The sequence below is a fragment of the Anarrhichthys ocellatus genome, unplaced genomic scaffold, assembly GCF_004355925.1.
Source record: "Anarrhichthys ocellatus isolate YVR2014 unplaced genomic scaffold, GSC_Weel_1.0 scaffold40, whole genome shotgun sequence".
Taxonomy (NCBI): Eukaryota; Metazoa; Chordata; class Actinopteri; order Perciformes; family Anarhichadidae; genus Anarrhichthys; species Anarrhichthys ocellatus.
The window spans coordinates 4135642-4161667 of NW_022280070.1; the positions used below are offsets into that span (position 1 = coordinate 4135642).

At 43.3% G+C, this 26026-nt stretch overlaps 2 protein-coding genes across 15 annotated transcripts in view; one reads left to right on the forward strand and one right to left on the reverse strand.

The window, feature by feature from the left end:
• Positions 1-10397, forward strand: part of LOC116394724 (brain-specific angiogenesis inhibitor 1-associated protein 2-like) — a 47573-nt gene extending 37176 nt beyond the window's left edge. For 2 of the 12 annotated variants that reach the window (XM_031867998.1, XM_031868009.1), the window contains exons 8-14: positions 2012-2254; positions 2826-3057; positions 3293-3494; positions 3617-3685; positions 3779-3944; positions 4198-4235; positions 6241-6683. In XM_031867998.1, coding sequence (XP_031723858.1) covers positions 2012-2254; positions 2826-3057; positions 3293-3494; positions 3617-3685; positions 3779-3944; positions 4198-4235; positions 6241-6325 — 1035 coding nt within the window. In that variant the 3' untranslated portion in view covers positions 6326-6683. The other 10 variants (XM_031868008.1, XM_031868005.1, XM_031868001.1 and 7 more) reach the window with 10 other exon arrangements.
• The window catches only part of LOC116394723 (serine/threonine-protein kinase LMTK1-like), a 30832-nt gene continuing 15051 nt past the window's right edge, over positions 10246-26026 (reverse strand). For 2 of the 3 annotated variants that reach the window (XM_031867996.1, XM_031867994.1), the window contains 12 exons: positions 22655-22796; positions 19558-19637; positions 19016-19134; positions 18778-18865; positions 18542-18675; positions 17830-17914; positions 17606-17727; positions 17124-17273; positions 13070-16457; positions 12785-12965; positions 12478-12681; positions 10246-12058 (listed from right to left, as the gene is read on the reverse strand). In XM_031867996.1, the coding sequence (XP_031723856.1) occupies positions 12030-12058; positions 12478-12681; positions 12785-12965; positions 13070-16457; positions 17124-17273; positions 17606-17727; positions 17830-17914; positions 18542-18675; positions 18778-18865; positions 19016-19134; positions 19558-19637; positions 22655-22796 (4722 nt within the window). In that variant the 3' untranslated portion in view covers positions 10246-12029. The other variant, XM_031867997.1, reaches the window with a different exon arrangement.

The following is a 26026-nucleotide window of genomic DNA, read 5'->3' on the forward strand; positions in this document are numbered from 1 at the left end:
CATTGTTCAGCCAAGAGAGCATACTAGGAGATATATAATTCAAAGTCGCATTAGCTTTGACCGCTCACAGGGGCCTCTTCATTTTAAAAATTCATTAAGACTGTAGACAATGCCCAGCTGACAGGCATATCTGAAGCTGTAATCCATCATTGCACCTTCGAGTGCCCGGCCAACTTTTTGTGTAGAGAACTGCCTTCGCTTGTTTGGTTCATGCGAGACTTTAATAGGAAAAGACATGAACACGCTGAATGCGGAGGAAAAATGGATCGAAATCAAAGCTCGGGACAAGAGTTGCAAACTGTTTCTCACTCATTTTGTTTACAACAGTCCGTAGGTCGTTTTATTATACCCGCTTGTTATTTTCACTTTGCTGCTGACATTTAAAGCGAAGAACCTTTTTAGATCTGAACAGACCTATATCATACCATCAAAGGTAATGGAGCGATATTAAGGATTTAGTTTTTATGCCTGTGTGTGTGTGTGTGTGTGTGTGTGTGTGTGTGTGTGTGTGTGTGTGTGTGTGTGTGCGTGTGTGTGTGCGTGTGCGTGCGTGCGTGCGTGCGTGCGTGCGTGTGTGTGTGCGTGACAAATGTATGCCTATCCATTATCCAAGAATTTGATATTCTTGCGTAATGAAGTATATCAGTCTCCTGGGATTACTGGTGGGTGTGAACTGCCAGCCTGAAGATGTGGCTGGAGGAAGACTCTTTGTGTGTGTGTGTCCGTGTGCTGCTGTCTGTGTATGCGTGTGTGTGATGCTGCTTCTTTTTTTAACATGGAGCCCGAGTCATTAATCAGGATGGGGGTGTGCGTGGGAAGAGTTCACCTTTAGCAAACTGAAGAACCCTCTCCCAGAGGAAGGGGGGGGGGGGGGGGGGGGGGGGGGGGGGAGAGACGTTAAGAGCTACAAATTAGCACATACAAAGGGACAAAACTGTCAGTGTTTTGTGTCTGTGTGCATGTGTGTATACTGTACCGTAGAGTTTTACACAAATGTGTGGATTTCTGTCCTTCCATTAAACTCTTCTTTGGATGGTTGTGGAAAGAACAGCCGTGTCCACAGGCTGTGAGACGCTGCAGTGGGCAGCTTGGTTGTATGTTCGTCTGTCCCACAGCATCACCCACGCAGCACATTATCATAGTTGTGCAAAGGGCAGTGGTCAAGGATACAGAGTGAGGAAAAACCTTTGAGAACTGATGTTCATAACAATTCTCTATTTAAAAGACTGAGCTTTCCTCTGGTCCCATTGCCACTACATCGATACCATTTAATGCCCACGCCGGCGACAGTCGTGGCTGGAGGCATTATTTTTTCTGGTTATCCTGCCTCTACATATGTCCCATTCTTGTGAACCCAATATCTCTCACTTGGAGGAAATTTCTTCAAATTTAGCACAAACAACCTCTTGGACTCCAGGACGAACTGATTATAATTTGGTAGTCAGAGGTAGAGATCACTGTGACCTCACAACACACATTTTTTGGCCATAACTCAAGAATGAAAATGCTAAATATGAAAAATTCACACAAATATAGTTAGTAGTAGTTAGGATACTATGACATTTTTATGAAACTATTTTATGGCATATTCTACTATGATTTCTTTTTACATTTTTAATGATGTACTCTATTATGACATTTTTATGCAATTATTTTATGGCATACTATTCTATGACATTGTTGTAGCTTACTATACTGTGACTTTTTCTGTAGATATACTATACATACAATTTATATGGCAAAGTATTCCATGATTTATTGGGACATCTTATGACATATTATACTATGACATTTTTATGGTAGTTTTATGACATATTTGTAGCATTTTAATAGCATATTATACCATTACATTTTTCATTGCATTTTAATGTCGTATCACACTATGCCATTTTATGGCGTTTGTATGTCATACTATACAGTTTTAAAGCATATTGACATTTTTATAGCAACTACGAGGCGGTAATTCTAATTTAGTTGTTTTTTTCTACAATCCTTTCCTTCCTTCTTCCAGGGTAAAGACCTTCTGACTCAGAAGATCCCAGTTTGGCAACAGGCTTGCTCAGACCCCAACAAGCTGCCAGAGAGGGCCATGCTTCTGGCCCAGCAGATGGGCTCAACTGCCCTTGGGGGTACAAGCCCCCTGCATACCTCCAAATCCAACTTGGTCATCTCAGACCCTATCCCCGGGGCCCAGCCTCTTCCTGTGCCCCCAGAGCTGGCTGTTTTCATGGGCAGTGGCCTGGGACACCCAGCGGTGAGTTATGGGAATAATAGGCTGATGGAGGCTAAAAAAGACGGTAACTTTAAGCCAGAGCAAATACATTTTAATTTTGCTGCTTTGCTGTGGTCTTGGATAGCACATTACAGACCAAGAATATATGGCAATTTATCCAGAAAGGTTCTTTGTTTTTGTTAAGAGAAGTGAATTACATAACTATAATGACTTCACTTCAATTTCCTCAGTGGTGCCACTGTGAAGGAGCTAAGGGTTCTCGACCTGATGTCAGCTAGTCCACCTTTGGTCCTCCATGAATGTGCAAATCAGACAAAGATCCGTCTAGTCTCACTTTAAAGATGGCACTGAGGTTTATGGACCATTTAGAGTCTTTATTTTATTTCATGACTTCGATACATTTTTACTCGACTTTTCTCCAAAGTCGACTCCAAAGTTTTGTTAGATTAGTTAATATGAATGCAACAGATGTTAATCATGACATATCATCACTTGAGCTTAATATAAATATTCTATGAAGTAATTGCTTGTTAGTATTTCACAGAAATGTTCCCAATTGTACTTATTGATCCATATATGTTGTTTATTCCAGAGGCTGATTGGCCCCGATGGTATGTCCATGGTAAATGGGACAACAGGAGTCCACGGGGAGGAGTATTGGACGGATGGTGGGACTATATCCGTGCCCCAAGTCAGGCCTTCATCCCCTCAGACCCAGGTGCCTGGCCAGTCCCAGCCTCAGCCACAGAGACAAGTCAGCGATGTCTACTCCAACACCCTCCCTGTCCGCAGGCCTGCCCCCGCCAAGAATAAGAACCCCGTGGGTAAGATATCCAAAACACTGCGAGAATTTAATGAGCATCAGTAGCACTGCAGCAAGACAATCACAAGCAGAACACCTCATGAATAGTTTAAATCATAATAAGATTATCACCTTCCAATGTCTGTTAAATTACAATGGCGGCCATTGGGATGAGAACTGCTGCTCTTCGGTGTCTCAAAGGAAGCACAGGGAATGTTCGTGTCACTGACCAATGTCCCTGTCTGCAAACATTACAGGAGAGACACGAACCCTGCCCAGGTCCAGTTCCATGGCAGCAGGCCTGGAAAAGAACGGGCGCGCTCGTGTCCAGGCCATCTTCTCCCATGCTGCAGGTGACAACGGCACCCTGCTCAGTTTCTCTGAGGGAGATGTCATCACCCTGCTAGTGCCTGAGGCCCGCGATGGCTGGCACTACGGGGAAAATGAGAAGAACAAGATGTAAGTAATGTGCTAATCTATTCAAATTTGTCTGAATCCATACTGTGAGATCGGATAAATACTTGTTACTTACTACAGTTAATGTAGACGTATAAGTTAACAAAGTGCTCCCTTTTCCTCAGGCGTGGCTGGTTCCCATTCTCCTACACGCGTGTGCTGCCTGAAAGCGACAGTGAGAAGCTCAAAGTGAAGTACGGAGCATTATTCTGTCACAAACTGTGTCGAGTTAATGAGCCCGAATGAACCCAAGTCTGAGGCCCTTTTTGTTTTCTTGCCTATCCCAGCCTCAACCATGGGAAAAGTAGCAGCACAGGGAATTTGTTGGAGAGTGATGCATCACTGCCCACACCTGACTATGGCCTGACCGCCCGACTGCTGGCACAGAGCCTAGCACAGACCCGCCCACGGCCCTACAGCATGGCAGGCTTTGGCACACAGGTTGGTGCACAGGTTGGTGCAATTTAGCATATGTAGTATCCGTTAACGACACACAAACGCTTATTTCTCTTGCTCACTTAATTTGTAGCCCTCCTCTGGTTTAGTCTTGTGTTTTGCATAATTGGATATGAGTAATGCTGCAGTAGCTGTAAAGGAGACTTTGGCTCAGTTTCTGCTGCCGCCTAGTGTTTGTATGCAAGTACAGCAAGGTAATTCAGTCCTACACAAGCACACAATGTAAAAAGTGTTACTTTTATCTTTTCAGCCTGCTATTGAGGATTATGACGGCCGCTTTGCCACAAGGTAAGTGCCTTTTCTGCCCTCTAAGTATTGACTGATGACTGCTGCTGCCATCTGGATTGTTTAACTTGGATAATTTGGATGTAGTTACTTATTAGAGAAAGACACAAGAGCCACACACTTCAGCTGAATGGCATTTCACCCGAGTTATTCTCCACAGTCAGTATGGATCCTAAAAATGACCTGCTTTTTTTTGAGTTCAGTGTTGTAAACCATTGTCCCATAATACAATGACCAGTCGCAAAACATGACTAATAGTAGGTAGTAGTGAGATAGCACAAGGAAGATCATTTTCATTTTAATAGGCACAGGCATTTCTCATATATTGCATCACTCTGAAGCACATTTATTTTTAACCAACTGCATAGAGTATTCCATGATAAATAGTATACAACAAATACTGTATACAGTTAGTGTGTGGGACACTTTGATGAACCGTACAATCACCCATATCTGAATAAGATAAGCAGTATTTGTTTGTTTGTAGAATATTTTTCCAGTATTAGTTTATTACTTAAGTCTATAAGATGTCAGAACAATGTGGCAAACTTGAATCAGCCGTCTTCAAATTACCGTCTTCAGAACCCAAATATATCCAATTTACGATAAGAAGCAAGTGGCCTGAGAATTTAGGATTTCACAATTTACTCAACAAATAACAATTATCAGCCAATTGGCAATTCATATTTATTTTGGATCGACTAATTGATTAATACACACTAATATTTCACAACTGGTGACGAATATAATTAGGCCCAAGCGATTTATATTTTTGCTGTATCGGTAAAATACCCACCTCATGAGATGTATGCACAGTGTTTCCTTCGAATATTTTTTACTGTGTCTTTTTTGTCCTTTGCTCTTGTTTACTTAACTTTAAAAAAGAAAATAGCTCTTTAAAGTAATGAATGCAGTCTAGCGGGGGTCAGAGTCTCAGTTTATAGTCAGAGTACTCTTCTTGGCACAGTATAATATCACTGTAATCAAATCCTTGCTGACTCAGGAGGGTTGTGTGTGGTTAGGATTAGGAATGATGCCATGCCTGTTTCTGTCCAATCAGGGAGTACATCTTTGTGAACGTGTATATAAGTGTGTGTGTGTGTGTGTGTAAGAGAGAGAGAGAGAAATGGCCTACGTGCACTCATATTAGTGTTTGGTGGAGTACATGTTGTGACGGTAGACATCACGCTGACCTCATCTCAGTCATCACTGCTTGTCAGTCTGGGGCTTTGGGCACCGGTGTCGAGCTGTTTTACATACTCTTGTCTGCTCTGAATGTGTTTTGTTTTTTTTCTGTATCAATATTTTGAGACAACACTGTCGTGCAGGGTGTATTCACCCCAACAGACTAATAGAACACTACATCCCTCCAGCTAAGGAGATGACTTGATTTTCTCATCAACCTTAACTTCTGGGGTTTGTCTACTTTCTTAGTGACAGACAGAGGTCAATATTCACTAAAACCGCTTAATATGGGCAGTAATATCCAACCGGCAAACATATCTGGATTTAAAAAGTGTTGATGAGGGAATTGGAAGTCCAATCTTCCTGATCACGGCAGGCGTGTTTGGCGCTGTAGGTGGGGCGACATATGTTTTCGTGACCCCCACCTACACTTCTCCAAAACTCTACTCTGCCTCCTTGTGCCTGTCTTGTCTTTCTCCATTTCTCTCTGAGTGTGTCCGACCTGGCAAGCTTCCTTCTCTCTTTGTTCCACAGTGACAGTCCTGATGGCAAATTGATTTCGACTGTGTGAGAACAGACATAAAGACAGACACAGACAGCTGCGGATAGCACAGGGGCCTCTTCCTCCCCATCTTTCCCTCCTCTTAGCCTTCCTCCTGTCCACTTATCTCCACCTCTCCTCCTCTGCCTCCACACACACCCTTTCTCCAAGTGGAAGAGGCCAGTTTCATCCCTCCTTTCTGTCCTCTCTTCCTCCTCGGGTCCCTCCTTTCCTCCTTCCGTCCATCCCGGGTGCTGCTGCTGGTGGTGTCGATGTGGACAGTAGCGGTTGGTGGGTGGAGGATTGCGTTGAGCGTGAGAGCCAGAGTGGGCCCTACCCGCTCGGCATGCAGCGATATGGACTCTGAATACTCTATCTCTGATCACAGTCCACCATCACGGACTGATCTCTCAAGAGACTGCCTTGGCTACTGCTTGTCTTTCATGCATGTACATGGTTGTGTCATTTTGTCAAACTAAAAGACATGTTCATGTACTGTACAAGTGCCAAAAGACTTCAATGTCGTTGTACTAAAGCCACTGGCCGAATGGCCTTTTTTAAGCACACGTGGGCCCAATATTATCGAGTTCCCACCCAACACACATATGCTAAAAAAAAAAAAAAAAAAGCTTTGTTTAAAGTAAGGCTGTGCAGCAGATTACTATGTTTCTGTTCTGAGAGATCCCGTAGGTCGCGCTGTGCTTCCTCGTGTCAGTGCTAGACTTGATTTTCCGTCCACAGGGTGTGTCATATTTGCCTTACTTTGCTTCTTTTGTTTTTTTCTATTAAACACAGACTTTATGTGCAATGAAGCAAATTTTGAAATTCAGCTTCTAGAATATACAGAATATATATCTACGTATATAAATTGTTTCCATCAGTCAACCAAATTGCACTGTGTTATGATCATTGCAAAACCAGTTTTCATATCAATATTCAATTAATCTTTCCAATCTCAGCCCAATTAAAAATCTGTCTTTTTTTTTGCCATTCTTGGCTGAACTTACTGCCAGAGTTGTTAGTACAAATGAAAATGCCTCACTCCAATAACCTTCAGTGTGGTCTTTTTTCTGAGGCTATTGAGTTTGGAGGGGTCTTCTGTTGAGTATTCTCAATAACAGCTGTGATTTAGTTTTTAGGTGAAATGACAACCACGGCTTTTGCAGCTCTGTGTTATTTATGATTGTATTCCCTGAGTGGCTCTGTAGTTTTTGGTCTTTTTTTTTATGATTATTATTATTGTCCTTGTAAAATAATTAATAATTTCCAGAAACAATGAGAAACTACTGATTAGTTGAAGTGTTTATCTTATGCATGCTGTGGAGGGAAACCAGAAAATGTGATACTAAAAATTGACCTTGAATGTATGGTGACTTTTTACAAAGGTATTCTAAATAAAACATATCTCTATATATTAATAAACAGTCTGGTCTGACGAGAAATCTGTTCTGTCAGTGACGCTGACATTTTCAGTTTTGTTGAACTTTTTTTTCCCTCTTGTTTTAAAGTTATGGCTGGCGAACTGATTTTATTTTATTTTTTTATTATTGTTAATATAAAAAAGGAAAAGCAGCAAATTCTCATGTAAGCAGCAACTGCCAGTGTCTGTTTTGTCCTTTCCTCTCTGCTCTTGCTTACTGAACTTTTTTTAAAATAGCTTAATTAATTAATTCAGTCTGTTCTTTCTTGTTTCAAAGTTATGGCTCTTAACTGATTTTTTTTTTTTTTTTTTTTACCCGTTAAATGTTTAAGTGAATAATTTTTTTTGCGTGACTCATTTCAGGCCACAGCTGTGTCCCAGGCATGCAGTTTATCCTTATACTTCTCCCCCGTAACACCCAAAGCATCTGTGGCGCTCTTTGTTACTGTAACAATACAAAAAAAACTTGTCGGAAAGACTTTCCGTTTGTGTGGTGGTGTTGTGTATATGTGATTTGTGAGTGTCTGAACTCTGCCTGCCTGCTTATCTTCTTCTTTTTGTTGTATTTTAGCTTGTGTGTGTGTGTGTGTGTGTGTGTGTGTGTGTGTGTGTGTGAACTGTGATGGAAATAGTAATGTACGCATTTTTAGCAGACACGCCTGCCTGTTGATTGCATTGCATTTGCAGTAAACTGTACGTCCACTAAGGCGAGCCACAGACACATTTCCTCACCTAGTTTAGGGATTTGAAAAGCAGCATCACAGTATATGGCATGTTGAGCATGAAGTGTGTACTTCAGTGTGAACCTACGGTATGTTCATCTTGCACCAGACTAACCAGCAGTGTCGTTACAAAATGTGACCCATGCATGATCTGAGCGAAGAGCCATTCAAACCCAAAGGTTCTCTTTACCTTCCAGTTTGGGTCCAGAATTGTCCCGCTTCTGAGGGAACAGGACCTCCGTAAGTCACCAGCCTCCATCGCCTCTCAGCCAATCCTTTTACTCCTTCTCTCTGTTACTCATGGTTCTCTCTCTCTCTCTCTCTCTCTCTCTCTCTCTCTGCTATCATTGGCTTTCTGGCTGCAGTAGGATGCTGGGAATTACGGGTCTTTTCTGTCCTATGGCCTCCGTGGATGTGGCAGCATTTGGTTCTGTCAGTCCAGGAGGCTTTGGGTTGTAAAAGAGCTATTTTTATGTGTGTGCATATCACAATATCAGAAAACTAACCCTGCATGCAAGCCTATAGCGAGCTGTTGTTCTTTTTTTCCTCCCACATCTAACCTGAGCTTTCTCATTACATGCTTGCTAAAACTCACCGTAGATACTGTAACTATTTGCTCAGCTTTACTGTAAGAAACAAAGCAATGGGAAGGCAGATTTCTTTGGGTGTTGTTGCATATCTGACCATGTATCCCCTCTAAATTCTGTCTATGTTCAACCTGTCCTTGTCTCACCCCTCCTCTTCCCACAGTGACCGTTCCATGGAGGTCTACCTCCGGCCCACCTTCAATGATGACCGATCTGCTCCCATCTTCTACTAGCGGCCTGCTGCCCACTTTTGTCCACTAATGGGCCCTTTTTGACGGAGAGAGAGAGAGAGAGAGAGAGAGAGAAAATGGCCAACATTGACATGTCAGTTGTATGATGTCATCACAAGAGGGCACAAGAGGTGTCGCACTACAAAGAATTAAGTTTCTTTGCCGTGGAAATTCACTCTTGAGAATTTCTAGTTAATCCTCGTGATATTTTTTGCAAATGCCTCCACAATCATTGAATGTCTCAGCCTGAACATTCAATCGCATTCAATTGTGATAGTAGATTTGATTAGTTATTTAGATCTCACCAGTTGTGGATAAGGTATGGCTAATAGGTTTTTACTAGTAATGCAGTCACAATATTATTTATTTGCACTTATGCGATGGGATTTATTTTGTCCTTCAACGCTTATACACTGTAGATTTCATTTGAGGATTATTTGCATTCATGAGCAGCGAAGGAACGGCAAAGGTTGTTTTAATGCGGCTTGAGGGTGAATAAGATTGTCGACAACAGTTCAGTGCATCACTGTAATCTGCACAGTGTGTTGATTGGATGCTGCAACAAATAGCTAGAACTGGTCAGTTGGTAAGTAAACTATGATTCTGCTTTTGTTAAATGATATAACATAGTGATATATTTACTAGTTGTGATACAGTATACCCATATTTTAAATGTGGGAACTGTGCCTTCTAATTTTTTTTTTTTTTTTTTTTTTTTTTTTTTTTTTTAATATGTATTTCATGCAGCATTGACCCAATCATTATGTAAACTGGTTTGAGGGCTTATGCATCACAGTTCAATTAGGTTTTTTTTAATATTCCTTAAAGTAAAAGTGGGGTTATTTCTGTTTTTGTTTTGCTTGTAATGTCAGAATTTTTTTTTTTTTGCTTAGCAATCTCCTGCACAGTGCGATTTCACTGAAATACAAGAATATTTCAGTAATGTGTTGTCAGATATCCAAGAGATGAACTACACTGCATGCTCTTTTTAAAAAATATATATATTTAGCTTTGAGGGAGTGGTAGCTTATCAGATAAGGTACAGTATTATCATAGCTTTTGATCGTTCATTCTCCGTATTATACACTTGTTGGGAGAAAAGCTTAGATCAGAGGCATTTATCTAGTGTTAGGGTAGAAGCGGAGCTGTATGCGATTAAAAGAAAACAAAAAAAGAAAAATAGTGTGAACGTGTTAAAATGCCTCTGAGACTGCATGAAATCAAGTTCCATCATGAAAAGTCAATTTTCCATGGATGAGTCCTTTACACTGAGTGATATGATCAGGCTTTTATTACACGGCTCATTTGGGCAGCAAGTTTCAAATCAGTTTTTTTTTTTTTTTTTTTTTTTTTTTTTACACTTTTATATAGCTTTCATTGTCCATTTCTCACTTTTGTCCCCGTTTGTATTATATCCGTACTGTACAGAAAGTGCATAAATTATCTTGTCCAAAATAAATCTGAATGGGCAGAAACTTCACACTTTCATGTGTCGTGTTTTCATGTGGTCTTGTTTTGTAGGAAAGTGCACCTCTTCGACATCGATGCAGATAAATGTATCACAGACACACAAAGGGGAAAAAGTATTTGGATTTATTTGTTTGGGATAGTACAATAGCAATGAGTGAGGGGGAAAATGGAAAGAGCAACGATGTTACTACCGGTGCACACAGCAACCCACCTCACCTTCTCCAAAGGTGTCTGCCACTTTAGCCAATAGGCCTTGTAATATCTCCGGCAAATTTTAAGAGACAATCATCCTGGATTGCATCTTTTTCAAATTCGTATAAAAATACTAGCAACGTTTTCTCTTCTTGCAGAAATGAAAAGGCAAGGTTGAGAGGAAACTGAATTGACACTTTGAGCTACAGAAGGATAGAGAAGGGGAGGGAGCAGTCGATACAGCAGTAGTAATTCAAGTCAAGCTACCTGCTACATGTTGGTAAAACATTCATACAATATGTGAGATGTCATATTTTGAAGTTGTTTTTTTTTTCTACACCCGGGCATTCAGCACAAATCTAATAGAATACATTATGTATGACACTGTGGACAATACATGGATGTAGAAAAGATGCATGATGACATATTGATATGACACCGCTCGGTAGTGTTGAAACACTATCCCTTCGGTGTCACTATTGCTGATGAAATGTCACATAAACAAAGCTAATATGCCACAAATAAAGTGAAACTGTAGCTGGCACTGTGGACACAAATAAGGAACCTCACACGTTTAGATATTTTCATTCCAGGATAGAGGGAGAGGGGGGTGGATGAAGAGCAACAGAACCACAACTTCCACAATAAAAGACCCAGTTTGGCTATACAAAGTGCTTCAGACAGATATGATAACTCTAGACATATACTGTAGGTCATCATTAATCAGAGTGAGTGTTGGTGATAATTAGGGAGTGACAACTTGATTTCCTGCATCATATTTCCATAGCATAGCGAATCCACCATCAATATGATTTGGATTAAGGGACTAAATAAGTTCCTGTACCTCCATTCTACAAACACCCTCACCACCACCACCGCCCACGGCTATTATAAAGTCTGGTTTTGTGTTTAGAAATCGACAATAGCAACAATTATTGAGCATTGTTCTCTGGGGCCAACAATGAGGGCTGAAACAGTCTTTAAAAATGCCAGAGAAATGTTGAGCGGGTGGACCATGGCAGCCAATGAGAGGAGCAGTTATGAAGCCTGTCATTTCCTTTAATTCACCTGTTATTTTCTTTTAAGTTAACTAATTTAGCTGTAAGGTCACCAACAGAAATCGAGATATACTGTATATTAACTAATAAACTTGTAGATTTTAATTCTGCAAACAATACAATGTGAATTGTATCCACCGGCTTGGTTGTCTCACTCAGGTTACCGCACCAGCAGCTATCCCTTTTGCCACAAAATAAAAAAGGTGCCAAATAATCGTGTTTTTTTTCCCACTACAATATGAGGCACTGTCTCATAAAGGGTCACCAGGGTCAGATGCCCCAAATGTTGATAAAAAATAAAACTCTGTAAAACATTTAAATATAATAATGCTGCTTTTCTGTGTTGAGAAGGACCAGGATTCATCCTCGTCCACTCAGGACCGTGGGGCCAATCAATCTTTTGGGCCATCTTCTCTGTTACCTGTTGAAAATCAAAGATTGGAAATAAGTATGGAAGCTTCCATTGCAACATCCCATTATATACACACAGAAATGGAACTATGCACAAAATTCCGAAAACTTGATGCGCATGTATCAACAAATATAATCAACACTGCTAAGCTACTAAAAAATGTGTCATTGTTTTTACTCAAAAATAAATTCTAAATCAGGATTCATGTACAGATTCATGTAAAGACAAGGTGGCGCCAACATAAAACCCCCCGAAAAAAAGTTTCCCTTTTAGTTAATGAGGGTTTCTGTGATTTACAGGGCTCATATGCTGTAGCAACAAAAAACGAGCATTTATTACTTTATTAGATGATTGTGAATTTAAGATTAGAGAGAGTTTCAACATTATACAACAGTCCCAACTGTGTATAAAAGACAGTTAATACAGACCTGTAGCTGAGCCCATGTGGGGGTCGGAGACATGTGTGATAGAGAATCGGGAGACCATAAACCGGTTAAGCGCTACAGCTGCAGGTTTCGGAGCCTCGGGACGGTTGGAGGGGGATGTGGGTGAGGACGGGGGCTCGGGGATGGTTTTAGGTGAGGATGAATGCGGCTCTAACAAGAGTTCATCTTCCCATTCATAACCCGCACCTGAATGCACACAGACAAGTCACAATTGGAGTTATTGTAAACAATCTGAGAAACATCAACTAGGATAACTCTGCGTAGCTTTTTGTGTCCTTGACAAACTCACCCTTCTCTGAGTTGTTCCCATCTGTTTCTTCAGAAACACAAAAGGGTTCACAGGATCGAGCTTCAAGTTCAGGGTCAGGTTGCAGCTGGTGGTCAGCGTTTTTTTCCCCCGAAGATTCCTGTCCATTGGACTCTGTTCCAGTGGGGAAGGCGTAATCTGCCAGCTCTCCCGTAGGGCTCTCCTAGAAGACATGAACATAAACATCCCCCTCATTCTCTAAAGCAATAAAGCAATCCTAAATATACAACACACATTGAACATCTTTGACCTATTAAGGTGTCATACCTGATCAAAAAGGAACACCGTCACATCATCAAAAAAGGACACCGCTTTCTTCTTCCTCTCCAGCTCGTCACAGAAGGACTGGGTGAGCAATGTGGGCATCTTCAGGAGACTGCGGAGGTGTCTAGCCCTGCTGCAGTCGCTTACCACCACTGGCACCGGGGTGAAATCCTCCTCACTCTCCTCGCTGTCTTCATCTTGGATGTTATAAGTCCTCAACTCTTCATCAGACTCGCTGTCATCTGAATCATCTTCCTCCTCGGCCTCTTCCAGCGGCGCTCTCACATCTTCTCCGCACAGCTCCAACAATGACGAGGAAGAGGACAGGTCGACAGCGCCGTTAGATTCCTCACATAAGCTGTCCTGTGAGTCGCATTCCCCCGCGTCTATGTCCTCAAAATCCTCCTCGTTTATTCTCGCACCCTCCCTTCTGTCCTCCGTCTCTTCCTGGACGTGATTGAATTCGGGCAGCTCATCCTCTGTGGATCCATCACCACTTTCCTTTTTGTTGGGGGCCTCATCTCTGTAGTCAGTTATGGTGGAGTCAGAATTCAAAGACTGGACAGGAGAATAATCTTCTGTTCTCCTGTTCCCCTGGTTATGGTTTCCTGAGGCCTCCTGGGCAGTGGAAGAGGCGTCAGACCCAATGGAGGAGCTAAGCTCTGAGGAAGGTTCCTCTCCTGAGTGCTCCGTCAACCCAAGATCATCATCTGCAGGGGCAGACTCTTTAGTCAGGCAGCCACCCATCTGTGGAGGAAACGGTGATAGCATGGACAACCCAGGGGTGGGGAGGGGATTGTTTGAGCCAAGGTCAGCCTCTGAGTGATTCACCAAAACACAACTTTTGATGTGTCTTAGATTTGTTAAATGTTTCTCGTTTAATTGCCTTTTCACAATATCATCATCTTTGATGGTGCTCAATTTCTCAGTATGAAAGTCACCGTTACTTGGACCTGAAAAGAACTTACTGCCTTCCTCTTGAGGGCTCCTCTCATTTTCAGCATCATAGTCTGAGAAATAGGCTGAATCCCTGTATGCATTCTTGTCAGTCAGGCTCTTTAACTGTAGCTCTGAGGTGCAGACCCCTTGTCCCAAACCCACCTGCAGAACTAGTTCTGCTTCTCCCCCCAGCCTAGGGCTCCTCTCACCACACCGGGGATCTCCAAGCTCTTTGAAGAGAAACTCTGGAGATTCATTGTTCTCTGTGTCATAGCCACTGTCCAGGGATTTGGGTAGGACAGGAGTATTGAAGGGATCGGGGCTGAAGGCCTGATTACTTGCCATCGATGAGGACAGGTTAAGGGTGTCTACAGAGTCAGGAGTTCCCTCCGGATGCTTTAATGGGCTGAGCTCTTCCTCCTCTATCTCAGCATAGTCCAGGTTGAAGTCGGCAAAGATCCCCGATGTAATATCTGTGATGTCATCATCATCATCCTCACTAAAGTCACCAAGCTCAACCAGGCTAATGCTGTAGTGTCTGACCCCCACTCCACTGTCCAATCCTCTGCTACTTTCTGATGTATCTGGATAGTTTAGCCTCTTGTCTCCATGACCAACAGGGATTCCTGTTGAAACCCCCTCCCACATGTTACCTTGCCGCTTGTCTGACAAGGCTCCTGTTTGGCCAGTCTGAGCCTCCTTGAAAGAGGATGGAGACTTTATATAACTTGGCTCAGGTATCATCTTAGGCTCAGAGTACAATCTCTCTCCCTTAGGCAACAACTGCTTTTCATATTGTCCCTCCATTGTTCGACCCCCTGCACTTCTGGCATTAATACTTGAGCTGGTAAGAGAATATATACTTCTTAGATGTTCTGCAGTTAAGTTATTTTCTGCTTGAGTGGCAGCCTCCTCTTTTTCCTTGTGACATAAGTGAATGTATGAACCTAATTCACTGGGCTTGCTAGCAGCGTTACAACCAGAGTCTCCTCCTTCTGCCTCGAAGGTGCCACAAAACCTGGAGCTGTGGAAGGTTCTTGTGGTGGCCTTGGTTAAAGACCATAATTCTGTTGCGTTAGAGTGAGCAGTATATTGAAGGTCCAGATAGCTGTCATGCCCACTGCCTGTCTGCCTGCCGTCAAAGCTCAGGCTATTATTGTTTGCTGAATGGTTTGAGGTCCAGTTAGTGGCCTCTCCTTCAGAGAAAAGGTCATCCTCGATGTCGTCGCCTCTCTGCTGGCCCACCAGCAGGCCGTCGTCGGTCTCGACATCGATGCTAATGTGGTTAACAATGGGTAGTGTCTTTCTGAGGGGACCCATCATATTATGGCAGCTTTCATTCACCATGCTCCGGCCTGTGCCTGCTTCAAGGTAGGGATCACAGAACCCTAAGCTTGGGCTGCTGACTGCTTGTGACAAACTGCGCGGGTTTTCTAAACGCCCAACTGGATGGACAAGGTTTGATCTGGAATCTGGCGATGTATCCAGTACAGACAGACAGGGTTGCCGGGCCTTGTATGCCGATGACTGTTCACAGTAGATCGTGTCATCTTGACTGGATGAGAAGCAGTTGTGCGAGTGGCGTAGCTTTACAGGGCTGGTGCTGGATGGCCGTCTCAGCAGTGGTTCCATGTTTAGTTGGACGGTGGGGCTTGAATCAGAGTCATAGGCAGAAGATCTGTTGTTGTCAGTTGACCAGTAAGCACTGGGCTGTGCCATGGATTGACCAGTCCGACTCTCAGAGGACAACCTGCTGCTGCTGGCCTCCAGTCCTGGGCTGTAGTCCACCACGCTGTCATCCAGGTTAATGTTACACTCCATTGGTTCCTCTATGCGAATGTAATACTCGCTGCTGACCGAGGGGCTGTGGGCACTCAATACTGGGACTACACCAGGGTGTTCAGGTTCATAGTAGGATGGGGATAGGCCCGATGTCGGGCTGTCAGTCTTGCAACCCCCTGAGGTGCTTCCTTTAATTGAATAGTAGATATCCTGGTAATATGGGTTCCCCTGGCCCAGTGCCCCACTGGTGGAGGAGGAGCAGTAAGGCTGCTCAGCTCGGGCCTGCTCCCATTTGTACTCAAAGTTGAGACCATGGCTGGTCTCTGTGACGGTCAGCAGGTCATCCCCTGTGTCGGAGTGGAAGCTGTCAGAGAAGTGCTCCAGGAGGGGGAAGGAGGACGAGGCAGAGGAGGCCAGCTCCAATGCCTGTGTTTGGTCTGGACTGGGGACGTCAGCTGAGGCAGGTGTAGGGGTCAGGACTAGGTTTGTGGATGCAGCTGTGTGGGAGGTGCTGCTGAACAGATTGGGTCTCAAGGCGTTCCAACGTTGTTCAAAGTCTTCCTCAGCCTCACACGAGCCTTTGGCACACAAGTATGTGACCAGAAGGTGGACTTCCTCGCTGCTAGGTCTCAGCTCCGGCTGTAGCCAGCAGAACTGCATCACCTCGTACCTGGACAGAAAGAGAAGAACAAAATCGGGGGCAAAAGAGATTACGTGTTATAATTGTGTTACTGTCGATACTTCTGCAGCTAATAAGATCTTATTGATATATATACTTTTTTACATAAGGAGAGAAATAGGAAAAAGTAAAACAATTGATCCTAGACTCACATCAAGGCGATATAAAATAAACTTTTGAAGTCAGCACTTTCTAGCAACACATAGTACTTGTTCCAGACATATAGAGTATATGACGGAGGTGCAGTGCAGATGCTGACATAGTTAAAAGATGTTTACTTTCCTCCTTGGAGCCTCCTCAGTGGAGCGCATTTAATTTAGTGAAGAACAATTTTGAAAATAAATAAATAAGTATAATATTTGGCTGGCTGCCCAGATAAAGATGAATGAGGTGATTTTACTCCGGTCGATGCCAAGGGGGGATCATAAAGAATAGGAGAAGTATTGATCATCTGCCCTTGCTAGCAAAGAGAATTATTGCTAAGGTGGACCGGTGCACCACTAAAAGCAGAACCCTATTTCAAAAACAAGACACATTGACTTGTTGAAAATGAATTGGCCAGCAAGACCTGAAGGCTTTGTAATGTCTAAAATGTATGTGGAATCAAGATATATAAGAGTCACCCTGTACATGTGTGGGCATGCAACTATGTCTCACCAGCGCTCAGCCAGGGGGAACTGGAGCAGGGGTTTGGGTAGTTTGAGCTGCTGTTCCTTCACAGCATATGTCAGCACCTGTCTGTCAGAGTAGTGTCTGTACGGCTGGTTTCCCAGCTCAAACAGCTCCCACACAGTCACCCCCAATGACCTGGAACGAGCGAAGAAACCATTAAGTGCACTCACTCATATCTCAGATATGGCCATGTTCCAAACAAGCTGTAACCGTTTTGATGTTATGTCACGAGAATATTTGTGCTGTACACACATTTCCCAAAGAGTTTCACAATAAAAGCAGAGGACAAAGCACAGGAAAACATCATAAGCTGAGCATCCAAAGTAACATTCTAGCAATAAAATAGGCATTAAATCAAAGTAAGAGCATTTCATTCCAATTTTTATATACAGAAAGAAAAAGATCTGCGTTAAACCATTTCTATACTATGATAAAAGATTGATGTCGGTATGGTAGTGTTATCTCACCATATGTTGCTGGACTTTGTTTGGTCAACGACCAGCAGGTTTCCGTGGACTTCGTCTATGAGCTCAGGTGCAATCCAGCGCAGGGGCACCCACATCTGGTCTTGTGTTACATAATAGTCATCCTATTAAAAACAACAATGACAAAAAAAAATACATGTTGGAGTACTAACAGGGTGAAAAAGTAAAAAGCAGTCAAAAAAAATGACATCGAAATACAGTCTGACCTTGTATCGGCTGTGAGAAAGGCCATAGTCTCCGATCTTAACTGACATTTCTGAAGTTAGCAGGCAGTTTCGCAAGGCCAAGTCACTGTCAAAACAAAAGAAAGTCGGAGCTGCATAAACATATTTATTGATCTTCTTTAAAGACCCTGAACAACTTTTGTAATTTCAATCACAAGTTAGAACAGTTTTTTTACTTTTTAATCCTCTTTTGTTTTGTCTCTGAACACCACACTGGTTTTAAGTTGGCGGGACTCCGTTGGAAAACATGTTGTTGATGAATATTTTAAATGAATGTCTCCGCAGCATCATGATGATCCGATGTAGCCACAGTATTAATTCAATCACATCATGAAATGTGTACATGTAAAGCATCATGTACTATTTCTTCTCACCTGACTGTGTAAAGAACCGCACTAAACAAAGTCACGTTGTTTAATCTCAACTCCTCCTGAAACACTGAGATCTTTCGTCTGGCAGCCACTGATTAGTTGCTATGGCAGCCAAACACATGGCTGCGAGAGAGCGATAGGGGCTCGCCCCCCGCAACAAAATCACTGATGCTGGAGTTTGTGACAAGTACTCAGGCAGCACCAGGATGTTGTTGCAGGGAGAGACCAGCAGGTGGTGCGCAGAGCATTTGGGTTCCTTTCCGGTGCATTAAGGATTCAAGTTGATGTTGGTAAATAGAGCTAGACTGACTGACATACTGTACCTGTGTATAAAGTTGTATTTTTGGAGTTGCAGAAGCCCTGAGGCAATGTCACACGCCATTCGCTGGAGGATCAAAGGGTCAGGAGTCTCGGAGTCGGCCACCCGACAGCTGCGCAGATAGCTCTTCAGATCGCCCTGAGAGGAGAAAGGACATGAGGTTGGAAGCTGTATGAATAATCCAAACAAAACGGTACCAAGAAAGAAAATAATTAATTTGATCATTAAAGTGTGTCCCACCAGAGGGCAAAACTCCATGACCAGCAGATAAGGAGTGACCTCTGAGCACTGTGCCAGGCACTGCAGGAGGGCAGGGTGCTGGAGGGTTCTGGTGGAGGAAACAGGGTTTGAGTTTGAGTGCACAACGACCGTACATACAATAAATAAATCTTTAATTTAAGTTGTTTCATTGCTATGTCGTGCTACTCATGCTCTGAAGGGCTGTGCTGAGTGACCGCTGATGTTTCAGTGAACTGACCGGTATGGCTGCGCCTCCTCCAAGAACTGCATCTGATCCTGGACACTGGCACTGGCTTTCAGCTCCTTTACAACCACCTGGGTGGTGCTGAGGCCCGCATTGACCTCACCCAGCAGAACCTGGGAAGTATACACAAGTACGTTGTTGCCAAACTCTAGGACTGCAGACTGTGATTAATGAGACAGCATCACTATGGAGTTACAAAGTGAGAAAAAAAACAACAAATAAGATTGGTTCATGAGCAAATCTAAGTGTAACAGCAGCACATACTGTGCAGTAAATAGTGAGGAATTTACTGTGACTGTGAATTTCAACTTCCCTCCTTAACACATGTGCCAAAGATTAGCTTTGCTAGAATGAGATCATCATCATCTCATTACAATCGCATTCCTCACAGAGTAGAAAGCACATTGGAGTACAGTACGAGTACAGTAAAGAGGCATTTGAAGGCAAGTAATAATTAGTACAAAGATGGTGTCTACCGACACAAAAACACTGTGTGATTGAGTGTGTTTTAGGAACAAAAAAAATATCTTTTTCACCTTGCCAAACCACCCATGTCCAATCTCCTTTAGATAGAGTAGACTATGGCGGCCAAGGTCTGATGATTTCAGCAGCTGGACTGGAAAGGAACAGTAAGAAAGACAGAAGATTACTTTTAAACAGGAATAAAAAAAGACTGTTGTAGTTGGAAAGAAGAGAAGAAAGTTCTTCAATGAGTAAAGTCAATAAAACAAAGAGGGGCACAGAGAAAAAAATACAAATTCCTCTCAGCCCAAAAAATGAATGTACATTTTCCTGAATAAAACTGAAGAAGACAGAGTTCCTGATTGCAAATAAACCCAACTTTCTAGCTACGTTAAATAAGTATCTACAAGAACAAAGAAACTTTAAGCCAGCGAGTCGTGCGCAAATTGAAATACCTCCATGGATCCTCATATTTCAAGAGTGAAGATGACGATGGTGAGTCGAAAGACGAAGGTGGAGCGGCCAGCCACTCTGAGCACCGGGACCAGGGACAGAGTCGGAGTCCCAAGCAGGGATGAAGTACTGGTCCAGAGTGTGAGAACCGAGAGCCTGTGACCCCAACCCCAGGCCTCTTAGCCTCATTGTGTGTATTTGAGAAAGAGCCCCCGGTCGCAGTATGTGTGTGAGAGAGCCTCGGCAGTATTTAACCCTCCGAGCCCTCGCACAGCTGAACAAGCTCGCCACGCTGCCTCTCCCGGTCTGCACCGAACTCATCCTCCAACTGGGACACACGAAAACACACATACTGTACTGTCCTCGTCTAGAGCTCTCCAGCTGTCCAGCAAACAAGGAAAACCTGGATTCCCATACAGACTACATTAAAAAGTACAGAAAGCTGAGCAAGATAGAAACGTATCACAGCTTCGAGTCAGAGGACTGATCTGCAGACGGTGGAGGATTTCTGCCCTGGGCGCTGAGATTTTCTGGTCATGTATCACGCCTGATGTGACCGTCACGCATGTTAGTAGTGTGCCGACTGACGCGCCAGCTCTGTGTGCAGCTTCAAGACACCCAGTAGTGACATAAGGCCCACATAATGCCCCCTGTCACCCAGGACAGCAGCATTCCTCAGCCAAACAGGACACAAACACTGCTCTGTCAGATGCAGAAAAGACCTCTGTCATACACACTCACCACCCCTATCTCAAGCCTCCCCTCCCCGCTCTTAGGTCCTGGTGCATGCCACCACCCTTCCCCTGCCTCTCCTCATTCTGTCACAGACCCCTCACTGTATTCTACCCATAATGCCAGTCCTCCACTGGTGCGTTCCATGGACGTTTTAGCCCGGCCTTATGCTCACCCACTGCCCAGCCGGCCTAAATCAGGGCCATTGTTTGGCTCGCTCGCTCACACACTCATGTTGCGTCTCCTGGTACCCAGTGGACCAAACACACACACACACACACACACACACACACACACACACACACAGGCACGCAAACACTCATGTGGAGACACACACACACAAGGCCCTTTCTCCAGTGGAACGCTGGGCAGAGGTTGTCACGATGATAACAGACCCACACTTCTACACACCAAACCCCCCCCCCGAGCCTCTACCACCCCTCCCTGACCGAGAAAAAATTAAAAAGTGGTATTATTCCGAATGTGGAATGTGTGAGCGTGAGTGTGCATTCCCGTCCTACACGTGGCATTTCCGGAGAAGATGGTGGGGTGGAGTGAGTCTGTGGGATCGGTGGGCCCACGGAATGATACACACACACACACAATCGCTTCACACACTCACTTTGATGCATCGAGTCTCTGTAGTGGGTTGGAATGAAAAGCAGGACTGTCAGATCAATGGCAAACGTTGTACTGCGTGTTCATACAGATGCATAAGTGATATAGAACACGCCATTCATGGTAAGCATATAAACTAAACAACTTGTGTTTCTGCTCAACATGTAATAGGCAACTCATTTTCTCTGTGTACGTCGGTGTGGGGGAGGATAACATTTGACATGTGCATAATGTTAATATGGGGGAGCCTGCTCACTCTTCAACTTGCAGTTTATTGTAGGAACTGAAATATGATAATCCTGCCATTTCCTATCTATCTTTTTACATTTTTGCATGCCTGATAATTTGTCAGATATTACCAAAGCAATGGAGAGGCTGCAAAAAAAATATACTTTCCAATGCACAATTTGTACATGTAAAAATTGTATATAATAGGAACAACATGTCTTTACATACGAAAGGGGGAATGAGTAAGGGGCATTCTCGTCTCGTTTCACCATCTATCCATTCCTCGCCCTGCAACACCTGGTCCAATCATACAGCGGTAGCTATGGAGGACAGAGGGGAGGTTCGTGATTGGCTGCAAGCCTGAGGCTGCCTTGCCCAATCATTGCTGGAGCTCACATCCTGGGATGCTGAGCCCCGACTCACCTCCCTTCTGGCTGAGCACAGTGCAGCGCAGACAGCCGGTGAGTCATGCAGGGAGAGGCACCCAGGATCTGGCTTACACAGACATTCAAACACACACACACTGCACACACACATGCGCATGTTAACAGACTGGGATGGAGGCAGAATGACCTGAAGAAAAACAATCTGTGACGCTGCTGAGGAGGATCATGTAAGATTCAAATAAAATAGTAGATTCATTTTATTGTAAAGTAGTATATATTTAAGAACTTGCATAGAACCCAATAAATAATATCAGATTCCTTTCTCTCCAGTGAGATGCAGTTTTCACATACAGCATGTAGGGTGATTTCTAAATACATTACACAATGTACAGATGTCTCTCACTGATTGAGAGAGAGGACAAGAAAGAAGGGACATAAAATAAAAGATAACAACTGAAAAAGGCCATTTCACATCTATAGAGCCAATAAGATGTTACATAACTCATTTGGTACTGTGCTCCAGAGAGGGAACAACCTTTTCAATAGTCTATTACGGTGGCAGAAATTCACTCTTTCTAAAGAGCAGGGAATTAATAATGCCTATGGAGATATGCAATACAGAAAACAGAGAAGATGAAAGGAAGAAATGAGAAACACCAGGAAGCAAAAATTAAACTTAAAAGACAGGTCATTAAAAGTCCAAACAGATATAACTTAGAGGTGTATGTGTTGAAGGTATTGTGTAGTTTCTTACTGGATCTGCCAGGCTGTTTGGAGACAGGCAAGGAGACCTCAGTGAGGGGAAGGATGTAGACCTCAGGGCCATTCTGGGAGGAAGGCGAGGCCAGAGCGGAGAGATCTGCCTGGTACTCCCCTCCCTCAGTGTTTTCAAACTCCTGGTGCAAAGAGACATGCTGTAATTAGTCATCCACTCGCAGCCATCCTACCACTGAGATAGTGGGAGACAATGGTTCAACTGTGAGGGCATTCAAATGCATTGAGGCACGCCCACCGAGTTATATACATAAGTCATGTACGTTGTGGGGTGTATTGTGTGGGTCAGGACAAAGACGCTATAGGGGGAACATGTAAATGTGTGTGTTCAAACTGCATACACAAAGAGTATCTTTCTTTCACTCCGTCTTTTCTTTCTTTCATTACATTACAGTCATTTAGCAGACGCTTTTATCCAAAGCGACTTACAATTCAGATCCTATCACATTTCTACACCGTAGGCACAGCAATTTTGGGGTTAAGTGTCTTGCTCGAGGACACATCGACATGCAACTAGTGGATCCGGAGCCGGCATCGAACTGCCGATCCTCTGGTTGAAGGGCGGCCCGGCTCTCCACTTAGCTACAGTTCTTCCACATATACACTCACAAAACGAGGTCCCTATCATGAAAAAATACTAATTGGCATGTCAAAGACAAGAGGTTATTCCACATAAAGAGTTTCTAGTTTCTGTGATTATTTTTTAATGGAGTAAAAGGTACATTTTGGCATTTATTTTAACCCATGAAGACTTGTTCTCTAGGATGTTTTAGTTTAGTAGAGAGGAAACACCGGTGTTGGGAGTATCATGATTTAAACCGTGCATCTGCCATAAACACTGGTCTTTTAACCGAAGATTGACCTCCCTACTCGGATGGATGAGGATGACAGGAAGTGGAAAACAGTGACCCTCTCTCTTTCCATCCCTGTAACAAACACCATATCCCACATCCTCTGTCTGTTTTTCATACCTACTACTCTTCTTTCTGCCCCCGTCCGTTGTTGATCCCCAGTCTACTGCAGTGTCCTTCCTCTCTATTTCTGTAGTGTGTCCCTATAGAAACCCCCATACAGTATGTATTCAAAGTGCTGACGTACCACATAGGAAGGGGACATATTTGATACTTTGCACATACCTGCTAGAAAAAAAAGCTTGCATTGTCCTTTACATAGTCTTTCCTTTCCCAACTCCAAATGTAGCTTCAAAACCTGACTTCACTCTGGGAAGTAGCCATTATTTAGTACATAAACAACCTTCCGGCTATAAATGCTAAGGAAAAAACAGCAGAATAGTGGAAGATACGCAGCCAAAGGAAACATATTGTCAGGGTGGGTCAAGATTTTTAAGTGTGAACATCTCCATGAGCTCAAATGAGTGCAAAGCCTCCGTACAGCCACACAGGTGTTTTCAATCAATCTGATTGATTAGACCTCTCCTCAGGACTGTGTGTGGGCCTGTATATACGCTGACATCTGTCTGAGCCTCCTGTTGAACCTGTTAAGGCGGGACAAATTACACCTCTATCATTCTTATTGGTAGATAATAAACTCCCATCAAAGCTCCAGCCCGGCTTCAACCTGAGTAGAATTGTAATCAGCCAGAACAACTGAACAACTGGCTGTGCAGAGGCTTTCTTAAAGAGTCTGACGTGTCCAATTGTAATTTCATTATTGTTACAGATTCATACTTTTTATGATTTTTTAATTCTTCTATTTGGAAACAATGCAACTGTTGATCAGCAAATGCACTGGTCCCAGTGTAAACCTAAAAAAAACGAACTTACTCCACTCACTCTGGGCTGAGTAAGGTTGAATTGTGTTAATTTGGATCCCGGTATTTTCCGGGAAGTTTTATCAAAATTGTACTTTTTCCCTTGAAGGGATCCAATTGGAACCCCACATATGTGGGCTTGTGCTCTGTTCCTCAAACTGCTGAACAACACACTGTTAATGTGACAGATTTGTCTTTGCAATTATACCTCAGGTCAGCACTAACGACGGTCATACACTTGAATGAGTGATTGAGTTTGCTGCGGTTATAATGATTTCCTTGTCCGAATCATTTTTCAGGTCATAGCAGACATACAAAGTCGCCTCTTGATGATATCCTGAACATGTAGACTGTAGCTATATTGGGGAAAACAGGCTAGCAATAGTGCTTTGTTCACAAGCACTGAGCAATTCACCCATCCATCCATCTGCTGGTTAATGAACTGTTACCCATAAAAAGCCTATCTCCCGCATGCAGCAACCGCAGAGGTGGAAAAGGAGAAAATCGTGAAGAGAAAACTGCAGGAAATGAGAAAGGAGGAGAGCAGGTTGCAAGATGGACAAATACGAAATATTTGAATGCCTCATTGTGTGTGTGTTTACAGGTCTCCCAAAACATCAGCGTGGGTGTGTATGTATGCATGTACAGGAATGTGTGTTTCTCATTCAAGAGAACCATCTGCCGCTCTCAGAGCGAAGTGTGAAAGCGAGCACCTGGCTGTGAGTCAGCGTTGCATAGCTCCCGGGAGGGCCTTCAGTTTAGAAAGCACTTAATACCCAGCCTCACACACTACGCGCTCCGGTAAGAGCACCGCGATGGAGAGGAATAATGGAGCTTTTTGGACGGCGCAGCGGTGCGAATTTGCAGTCCCACACGAATGCACACCTTTTACAAGTGAGCTGTTGAGAGACGATCCGGTGCCAAAGAGAAGGGGAGAACAGTGGGGAACCATTATGGGATGTTTGCTGCCAAACTAAAAGGGAAAGATGAAGATTTGATAGTTTGTCTTAACTTAAAATTATAATGCACGATGATCAAGACTACAAGCATAGTTTGTATTCACTAAAGTCACAATGTGCTGTGTACTACGTTAGCATACATTTTAGCACATTTTAAATTCAAACTGCCTGAGAGCTGAAAGTTGTGCTGCACTGACAGAAGTTTCTTTGTTAGTAACCACAATGTGCTTTCTTGTTATCATAATCCTTTCATTGCCATTTTCTCAAATGTCCACCACGCTTATTATTATGTCATCAATGACCTTTGAGTCAAATCTCAGTAAAGCTGCATGGAGCTCAATGAATGCTGTTACTCTCCAACTACCCTTTTGTACAACGTATGCATAACGTTGAGAGGAGAAGAGGACAGTGAGCTAATGAACATAAAGGAAGGGATCGTGTGCCTGCTTACTTTGTCCAATGAATTTAGGAATGGCTTGGCAAGATGCAGAGTGATGATTTTGAACAACAACTGTATTATATGTGCTAAAACAACATAGCTAGGAAGGCATAGTGGTTTGTAACCGTCACTTTGCCCGGCTGAAGTGTCCATGCGAAAGATGTTTTCTTCAGCTCGAAGGCA